Raw genomic sequence first — 8,780 nt, 5'->3', positions numbered from 1 at the left:
GAAATTTAGTGCGTATATTATCTAATATGTTACGATGTGGAATATGTGGTTGAGTATTTAATATTTAAGGAAGCATTACTTGTTTTGTGGAATTGCGTGTAGTAATTTACAACCACAGTGCCAAATATACCTATAACACAGTTGGGTAATCGTATGTCATGAAAATTTCTCCTACACCAGTCGATCTTCTTTACGTCCATTTATTAAAGCATCCTTTACACTCTCTTTCCCATCAGGGTCCAATTTGACAGCAACTGCAAAACACAAAAATCTACGCCTCCTAAATACAATAATATAAACGCAATGCATTTGGCGTGCAACAGATTGGACATGCTAAGCCCATGCTATTGAATTTTCTTTAACTCAGCTATTTCTTTCTTTTTGTGTTATTGTCTCGCGAAAATTAACAGAGCATGCGTTGTTTTAATTGTTATTGCCTTTTAATGCACTCTTATTTGCGAAAAATGCTGCTACTTTAACGATTTCCAAAGTGTTGTTAGTTTTTTAAAGTAATTGGTTGGTTGGACACACGCCATGGACTACATGGTACATGCTACTTTAGTTCAGTTAAATGCATGTATGCCAAACGTACGAACGCATATATACACTATGTGAGTATGTAAGTTTAGATATGATTAACTAAATGCATTTTAATTAGTGGGTAAGTTTACCGATTTCTACTTGATTTTTATGCATAGACATCCATATCTACTTTTCCGATTTTTTTCCACTTTGAAAATGCCGTTTTGTAAATAAATCATTTAGATTTTATTGCCATCTTCTTTAATGCGTTGTATTATTAATGGGGCTTCTGCTTATTTATTGTACCAGAATAAAAAAAAAAATTTTTATTTAAAATTTATGTTAACGATTAAAATCTATTTTATCAGAAGTTTTTGGTGGTTCCTTGTAAAATGCTACCCATAAATATGGAATTAACCACATGCGTAAGGGAAAGGGCAAGCTTGATAATACGTTTAGTAGCGTTGACATTCCTAAGTGGTGCATGATACAACTTCTATGCATATTCCAATCCTAGACATGGAGTTCATCCTCAAAGAACATGTGTACTCAACTCATCTGTTAAACTGACGCTTGCGCTTACCCAAGTTATGTAGTTCCAGCTTAAGCATCAATAAACTCACCTTAAACACCACATTTATTATGGTGTTTATGCAACCCTATACCCAAAGTTTGGCCACACTGTTGCACAAATAAAAACAAATAAATTGTAAACTGCAGAGCGAACCTCAGCGGTACAAACAATTATGGAAACTGCTGTAAAAGAAAGAAGAAAGAGGACTTTCTGGAACGATGCATCAGAAGCTTATTTTGTCGATTTATGGGAGCAACAGCTTGACCAATTGCTCAGTGAGAAGAAAAATACTCATGTTTACCAAGAGATGTCCGCCAATTTGGCCAAACACGGTATTGAACTGTCTGTGCCCGATATCAAATACAAAATATCCAACTTGACCGCTAAGTACAGGTACACAAACGCTAAAAGGGAAGCAACGAAAAGAACAAATATGGAAAAATTGTGTTTTATTTATTTTTAGAAAATGCAGCGTCGCGTTAGCGTCAACCGATAGTGCGCCGGTGGTGTGGCCATTATATGAACAGTTGCACAGAATAATTAGCCGTAAATCTCTCAACATCACTGATGATGCTTCTGAGGGGAGCATTGAGCGCAAAGGTACATACATACATATTGAACTATTCAAAAACGCTTCAGCTAAACTAAACTATCTAACTATTTTAATTTCATTTATTTACCATAGTTCCAGTTAACTTAGAAGCTTTTTTGACTCCGCTGGCGGCGCCTTTGTTCTCGCCTTCCTTCGATTCCAACGCATTTACATCGCCCCAGCCATATAGCACAGAATTGCCGGCATCGACAAATGTGCGCGCTTCGAAAAGACAAAACTCAGAAAAAATAATTGCAATTTGCGAATGCTTGAAGGCATCAGCCGACGAGAAAAACCAGCTCATGAGAGAAATGGTCAAAGTAGAAAGGGAGAAGTTGGAAGTTTTGAAAGATTTACGGGACGACAATAAGAAACTCACTAAAGTAATTATGGACTATTTGAGTCGAAAGCAGTAAAATTTTTAATTATTAGTAATTATTTATTAGGTTTATTGAAGAAATTATTAATTTGAGCTATTTGATTTTAACCGATATCCTAAACTCTAGACTTTGCAACGAGGATAATGTAGAAAGTGTTTAAGGTAAATTGTAAGATTAGTTTTTATTATTAAATCCTAATAATTAATCATAAATAGCTATAATAATTATAATAAATAAGAAATACTTTAATTTATATTTTTGAATCAAAATAAACTATTTTACCACAAAGCAATAAAAGTCAGCACTCCATTATTACAGAAGTGTTTGGATAATAATTTTGAGTAATCAATTTTTTAATTTCATTTATTGTGAAATATTACTTTGGTACTTTCCCGTTTCCCGAATACCGTTACATACATACATATGTTCATACATATAACATAAATAATAGTTTAGTGCGCAACGAGCTTTTAGTCGTTTGCTGGCGTCTCAATCGTAAATGTAAACCTGGGAGTCATAAAGTGAGAAGTTTATCGAAAACGCCAAATATGGCGTCATCGATTGGGTTGTTAAAAGATCAAACTATAAGCTTTGCGATACAAAACTTTGCCCAGGTAAGCTTAGTAATTAATGAAGATTTAGCTGTAAGGGAAGTTCTTTAAATGTTGATAAAAAGTGTTTTACTTTATTTGGGTAAATAAATTGATATGAGATAAGATTGTCTGAGTATGTGCGACTTTTATCGACAAATTATTGCGATTGACCATCTGGCAGTCGATTATTTTTTTTCAGAAATATTGTTATTTGCTTTACAAGGGCAAGTATCTGTACAGGCCTTTTCTGGAAATTCTCTGTTTTCGTATTTTACGGCTATGTTCGGTTCATTATTACTCATAATTTTTAAAATTAAATTAGTTTTCCATACAAGAACTAAATTTCGATCAATCGGTTTGTGTGGTAGTAGTAATGTAATAAAAATTTTGGAGCTTTTTGTTTTCTGAAACATCTAGTATACATTAAACCACGTATTTATCCAGGAAAATATCAACATTGAGAAATGCATACAAATATTTCTGGCTCTTAACAATAAATACAAGCTACTAATTATTACAATTTTCAAATCTTCTATAATAGACCTTGGATCTAGTTAACCAGCCATATATGCACATATATAAAAACATGAATAGTAATATACTAACTGATCGCATAATTCAATTTCTATTAACAGTTAATCAATAGCCCAGAGTTCCTTGACTACTCATCGGAAACACTACAACGCATTCTAAGCGCCGATGAACTGAATATCGATTGTGAAGTGGATGTCTTTCATGCGCTTATGCGATGGTACGAGCATGATCAAGAAAATCGCAGAAAATATCTTTCCCTGCTAATACCCGCACTGAAACTCGATCAATTTGATGCCGCATTCATAATAAAATACATAAAACCTTTGCTTAATGGTGACCAAGTAGCATTCGAAATATTGTCATTGCTGGGCGAATCGACCGTTACGGATAGGCGGCCAATACCCGACTATTTGAAAGCGCGAAATGAGTGGAAATGCCGGCTGCTGATTTTGAACGACGTGAAAGTGCGTATAAATAATTAAGTAGCCTACTTTTTATACCGTTCATTGATATTTGTAAATATCTAATATTATATCCAACTGATGTTGCAGAAACTTAAACCCATCCTTCGATACAACATGTCACTCAACAAATGGCAGAAGTGCTCTGAATTTAAATTTATTGATTACAGTTATGCTGTGTTTTATCACAAAAACTGTCTGCTATTCGTTGGCGGACGTTCTCGAGGCGTTCAGCGGAATAACACTATTAAACGTCTTGATTTGCAAACTTTTAAGTGGCAGAAAATGTCGGAGATGTCACAGCGTCGTGATGATTTGTCCGCGGTGATGCTAAGAGGGAAGATTTATGTTTTCGGCGGACACGATGGCGATGATCCCTTTGATACAGCGGAAATGTAAGTGCATAACCTCAGAAAGTAAAAACAACCTAAGAAAGTATAAAAAAATCCGGATATTTTGATTTAGGTACGATATAGACACAAACCAATGGCAATTACTGCCCTCTATGGCCTATCGCAGATATGGCGCAGGCGCTACTGTTTACGATGGCAAAATTTTCATATTCGGTGGTTTGAGCATAGACTGTAAGCCACTAAGTTCAGTAGAATGCTATGATCCGTTATCAAATACTTGGATAAGTTGCTGTGATATGCGTGGAGCACGTGGTTGGCCGGGCGTAAGTTGCAAAAAAATAGTACACTGTTACATGAGTTTGAGCTTATGTATTGTAGGTTGCTGCATTAGATGGTTTGATATACATTATTGGTGGTTATAATGAAGGCTACCTAGCTACTGCAGAATGCTTCGATCCACAGCTAAATATTTGTAGAGAGGTTTGTAAAATGTTCGTAGATTTGACTTTTTTTTATATTTTTTTAGTAAATAAATTGCAGATTTCACCGTTAAATGTCGCACGTTTCGGAATATATGCCATCGTAGTTGACAAGCGAATAAGGGCATTGGCCGGAAATGATATGTATACGGTCGAGCAATATGATAGTGATAATGATAAATGGGTTGAAAAAACACCATTACCTGTTTATGGTATATTCAGCTGTGTGGAAGTGCCTAACCATATTGTAAATAAGTTGCAAACGCGCTATTTTGTTAAAAATAATAATTATAAAATAAAAACAGATTAATAAACAAAATATGTATTAATATAGAAGAGGAAGACAAAATGCAATATATCAATGAAACCGTTTGTGGATCTGGGAATGGCAGATTCTGCCCAAAAGGAATATGCAATGTATTTAAACATTTTCTGTGCATTAACAGTGGTTTTTACAGAGAACGTCAAATAACAGCGCATAATAATGAATTCCCACTCGCTACTTTTCAGCGCTGTCGAAAGCCGATCGAGCATCGAACCAAATTGAATTTGGGAATTTTGTATATATTAGGTACACTGTGGCAACCTTCGGCATGCAGCGCATGTCAAACATGTTCGCGACCAGTGTTTACAAGCATATATTATTGTTTGAAAATGGCAGCACTGCGGCCAGTCAGGTCGGCAATGGGTTTCTTTCGAGCCGTCGACCTACGAACAATTCATTCGAGCTAGCAACGCGTTGTGAGCGATAGTTGTAAAAATAATTGTGCGAGATTTGATAATTGCAGGCGGTTTCTAGCAATCTTGTGTTAAAAAAAAATAACTATGTAAGAAAATTAATACAAAATGAGCCAAAATCAGTTTTATCAATATATGTACATAAATAATAACATTTTGTATCGGAAGGATTTTCCTGTTCTACCATATCATTTAGGTTTATTTAAACATAAACAAGAAAAATTTTGACAAGTGCGCCGAGTATCCTTTGTGTGCTCATAAAAATAAAAAAAAAGAAATTGGGAAGGGTGTGTGGGGTAGGCAAGGCGCTTGTTTGTGATATGTCTGTACGTATGTACATAGGTGCAGATGTATGCGGTGATGCTGCTATTGCCTTTTACCGATGTTTGTCGTTAATAGGACCAGCGAAACCGCCCTTTTTGCTTTTGTCGCAGCCACACAATCAAACAAATTGTCATAAAGGATATTTTGACTGCAATTTATTTTTCATTTCTTTAAATAATCATTCTATTTTTTCGTCTGACGTGTTTTGAAAATTTTATTTGGAAATTGGCTCATTTTGTTTAATTTTTTTTTATAAATAAAATTAGGTACATTGTGCAAAGAAATATTACTATTTTGTCTTTCGCCCGATTTTTGTAAAAATTGTGTGAAAACATTTTTGCGCACACATACAAAGGTTAAAAGTTAAAACAAAAAAAAAAAAACGTGAAAACGGTGAAGTAAGAAAGTAATAATTTGTATTTTTGGTGATTTGCTTAATTTCGTCTAGTGCAAATTAATTACTGCAGTGTTCATATAAATAATAAAACAAAATAAAGCTATACTTAAAAGTTTAGCTAAAAATAACTAAAATATTTACAATTATTCAATAGTCGTGGGTGTGCAATACTTTTGAGACATAACAAAGCTTCAACTGGCGACCAAAAAGTATTCGCGAAAATCCTCAAAAGCAATCAAGGCGAAAAACAACAAATATTTCTTGAAAAACTGAAGCTGAAAGTGTAAGTTTTATATTTAAAAATTATTGATTATTATTTTTTGCATATATTGTACTTGGTTGCAACAAAAATTATAGAATTAGCGAAAAGTTTTGCAGACTTTGTTGAAGACAAATCAAATCATTGTCTGCAATCCTAATTTATCAACACATAATAATAAATTGCAATTATTTCCAATGCCTCCCCAACATTATACAGTTTTCTGCAGCTTTTCAGCATTTCTTTGATTTCGTTGTCGGCTTGTGCGTCTGCTTTCCGGTGTTTGCATGTAGTTTTCTGTTTTTGGCTTTTTTTGTGTATATGTATGTTTGTGTGTACGCACATACTTGTGTGCTTGCATTTTTCGACCGGCTTCCTTACCTTGGCATTGGTGGTGAATTAGCTGCTTGCTTAGCAAGTTGTTTATAACAACACGGCGTTGCCATACTTATCGTGTGGAGCTCTGCGGATTGAAGAAAAGCATGTCCTCATCAAAGGAAAATAATACATGCATATGTATAACACAATCAGAAAATCATGAGTTAATAGAATTCTGCATTGCAAACTATTTAATGTCTAATTACTTGACAGTTGACGTTTTCAAGATACTTTGCCCCAAATAAAGTGCCGCTTGAGGGTATTTATGAGTATTCACTGCATGCATGGTATATATACAATGTATGTATGTGTGTATGTTGGGAATGTGACAACTTGATTTGCCATTTATTTATCTTTGCGCCTCTTTATGTATATATGCATATAAAACGTCACAATCAGTGGTCCAACAGCATTCTGTTTACCTGTAATTTTTACTTGCTGCTTGTTGTTGTTTGTGCTTCGCTCTTATATATTTTTCCTTTTGAATTGTGTTTGCGCTGATTTCTTGTTTTCTTGTATGTTTTTCTTTATTGTGTTTTTACTGCGTGTTGATTTTCTTTTAATTAGTTTTGCACAGTTGCTTGTTGTTAGCATGGACGCTCCAATTGCATTGGCAATGACAATTATATGCAACGCTAATTACTGTAGCGCGAAGCGCATATAAATACATATATGTATGTATAATCATAGATAAACAAATTTTTGTAAGAAAATGGACCTATTTTAAACAAATTCTGATTACAGTGTTCATATTCTCTATAAAAGCCGAGACGTTTACTTTTGGTATCAATTATGTTCCAATTGAACAAACAGATCTTTACGCCTTCAAAATTTCAGCTGATATTTGTAAAGTAGATTGAAATGTGGAAATTTTCAAAGCATTGGTAAATTGTTGTTGGAAATAAATCCATTTAGTTTAATTATCAGATTTGAGATTAAATAAAACTAATTTTCAAATCAGCCTAAAGCAGTTGTCAAACGCAATATTTTCCTTAGATATATTCTTCAAGCAAAACAACAACAAAATTATTTTTAGACAATTTTTCTGATTACAAATACTACTTCCAAATGCTCATAAAAATAAGTGCGAGTGCAAGTATAAGTGAAATTTAACGATCAGCTGTTTTGTGCTGAAAATGTAAAACAGTTGCAAAACACAACCAGAATTATGCAAAAATTTAATTAAAATATTTAAAATCATAATTTTATTATATTAACAACTTCAAATTTTGCTTTAATTAGAAGTTTATTAATTATTAGTTTTATGTAATTTTCTTTTAAATATTTTAATATTTATTTTTTCCTTAATATAAATTAATATTAATTAATGGTATTCATTATCATCACTCCACTTAATATTACTCGTGCCGGTGTATTGACATTTTACTTCACCGGCGTTTCGACTCATCATCGTCATCTCTTCCGTCTTGTGCGTCCACCTTTGCAATTGTCTGCTATCATGTATGTATCTGTTGGCGTAGTTCCTTTGTATTGAATGTATTCCGTATTCCGTAAGTTGCTGGTGCTTTTACTCAATGTTCAATTACCAACAGGATCTTTTGTGTGAATTTAGGGCGTGTGCTTTATGGCTTCCCGTAGTTTGTCGACAAGTACTCATGTACCGGAGAGTGGCTACAGCATACATTCAATTTACCCAATGTTTCGTTTCATTTCCTACACTTGAGCACAGAGGGAGGATGTGATGAAAGTAGGATAAAAATAAACTCGCTTAGGTACATTGCTATCACAGATGAAGTAAAGCACATACATACATCTATACATAGTCCCCAGTGCATCATTGATGAGTTTGTTTTGTAAAACGTGGATTCTACCCAAGACGGCTTTTGTTTGATGAAACTAAAGAAAATTGCAAATGAAATAGAACAACAAAAGAGTCGAGCACATAAGTTTGTATGCCAATGGATTTTTAGTAAAGTGATGTGCCAAGATTTTATGATTGGATGACTTTTGTTGTATCCATATTGGAAATCAGTAAAAAGTTGTTAATGCTTTAAAAGAGCTTAATTTGTGTTTCAAATTGCAGCAGTTACTATCATAAAAACAGCCACGAATGTGCCTTACATAAAATACAGCATTTTCATTGAGATAAAGCAATTGACAGTACGCACAAATATTTTGGCAAGTGATAAAATTCCACCCTTAATCAAATGGGGAAAAATAACAAATAGCAGATAA

At 33.8% G+C, this 8,780-nt stretch overlaps 3 protein-coding genes across 5 annotated transcripts in view; all 3 read left to right on the top strand.

Annotated features, from left to right (window-relative positions):
• The first annotated feature begins 885 nt into the window (after positions 1 to 885).
• Positions 886 to 2,317, top strand: LOC138857578 (uncharacterized). The gene is made up of 3 exons (XM_070110527.1): positions 886 to 1,489; positions 1,560 to 1,696; positions 1,782 to 2,317. Exons 1-3 carry the CDS (start codon positions 1,269 to 1,271, stop codon positions 2,102 to 2,104), a joined length of 681 nt encoding a protein of 226 aa, XP_069966628.1. The 5' UTR covers positions 886 to 1,268; the 3' UTR covers positions 2,105 to 2,317.
• Positions 2,318 to 2,531: 214 nt separating this feature from the next.
• Positions 2,532 to 4,807, top strand: LOC106615757 (kelch-like protein 5). 2 transcript variants are annotated; one of them, XM_014232088.3, is made up of 6 exons: positions 2,532 to 2,682; positions 3,297 to 3,659; positions 3,747 to 4,051; positions 4,122 to 4,332; positions 4,388 to 4,489; positions 4,550 to 4,807. In XM_014232088.3, the coding sequence occupies exons 1-6, from the start codon at positions 2,617 to 2,619 to the stop codon at positions 4,796 to 4,798; spliced, it is 1,296 nt and encodes a 431-aa protein (XP_014087563.3). In that variant the 5' UTR covers positions 2,532 to 2,616; the 3' UTR covers positions 4,799 to 4,807. The 2 variants fall into 2 exon arrangements, with proteins under 2 accessions (XP_014087563.3, XP_036221474.2); XM_036365581.2 differs by having other exon boundaries at positions 4,536 to 4,685.
• A 400-nt stretch (positions 4,808 to 5,207) lies between these two features.
• The window catches only part of sn (fascin domain-containing protein singed), a 43,775-nt gene continuing 40,202 nt past the window's right edge, over positions 5,208 to 8,780 (top strand). Inside the window, exons 1-3 of one of the 2 annotated variants that reach the window (XM_036365576.2) lie at positions 5,208 to 5,315; positions 5,817 to 5,905; positions 5,999 to 6,230. The gene's annotated coding sequence lies outside the window, so the exon portion shown is untranslated. The remainder of the gene's footprint in view (positions 5,316 to 5,816; positions 5,906 to 5,998; positions 6,231 to 8,780) is intronic. The other variant, XM_036365575.2, reaches the window with a different exon arrangement.

The sequence above is a fragment of the Bactrocera oleae genome, chromosome 5 (genome assembly GCF_042242935.1).
Source record: "Bactrocera oleae isolate idBacOlea1 chromosome 5, idBacOlea1, whole genome shotgun sequence".
Taxonomy (NCBI): Eukaryota; Metazoa; Arthropoda; class Insecta; order Diptera; family Tephritidae; genus Bactrocera; species Bactrocera oleae.
Note: the sequence above shows the minus strand (reverse complement) of the source record. Positions and strands in the feature narration are given on the sequence as shown.

Bases quoted from the DNA above. Each gene is read 5' to 3' on its own strand.
- LOC138857578 (XM_070110527.1), top strand. From the start codon at position 1,269: ATGGAAACTGCTGTAAAAGAAAGAAGAAAGAGGACTTTCTGGAACGAT. The intron at 1,490-1,559 runs GTACACAAACGC...ATTTATTTTTAG, and splicing joins AACTTGACCGCTAAGTACAG to AAAATGCAGCGTCGCGTTAG. The intron at 1,697-1,781 runs GTACATACATAC...TATTTACCATAG, and splicing joins GGGGAGCATTGAGCGCAAAG to TTCCAGTTAACTTAGAAGCT.
- LOC106615757 (XM_014232088.3), top strand. From the start codon at position 2,617: ATGGCGTCATCGATTGGGTTGTTAAAAGATCAAACTATAAGCTTTGCG. The intron at 2,683-3,296 runs GTAAGCTTAGTA...TTCTATTAACAG, and splicing joins CGATACAAAACTTTGCCCAG to TTAATCAATAGCCCAGAGTT. The intron at 4,333-4,387 runs GTAAGTTGCAAA...TATGTATTGTAG, and splicing joins GAGCACGTGGTTGGCCGGGC to GTTGCTGCATTAGATGGTTT.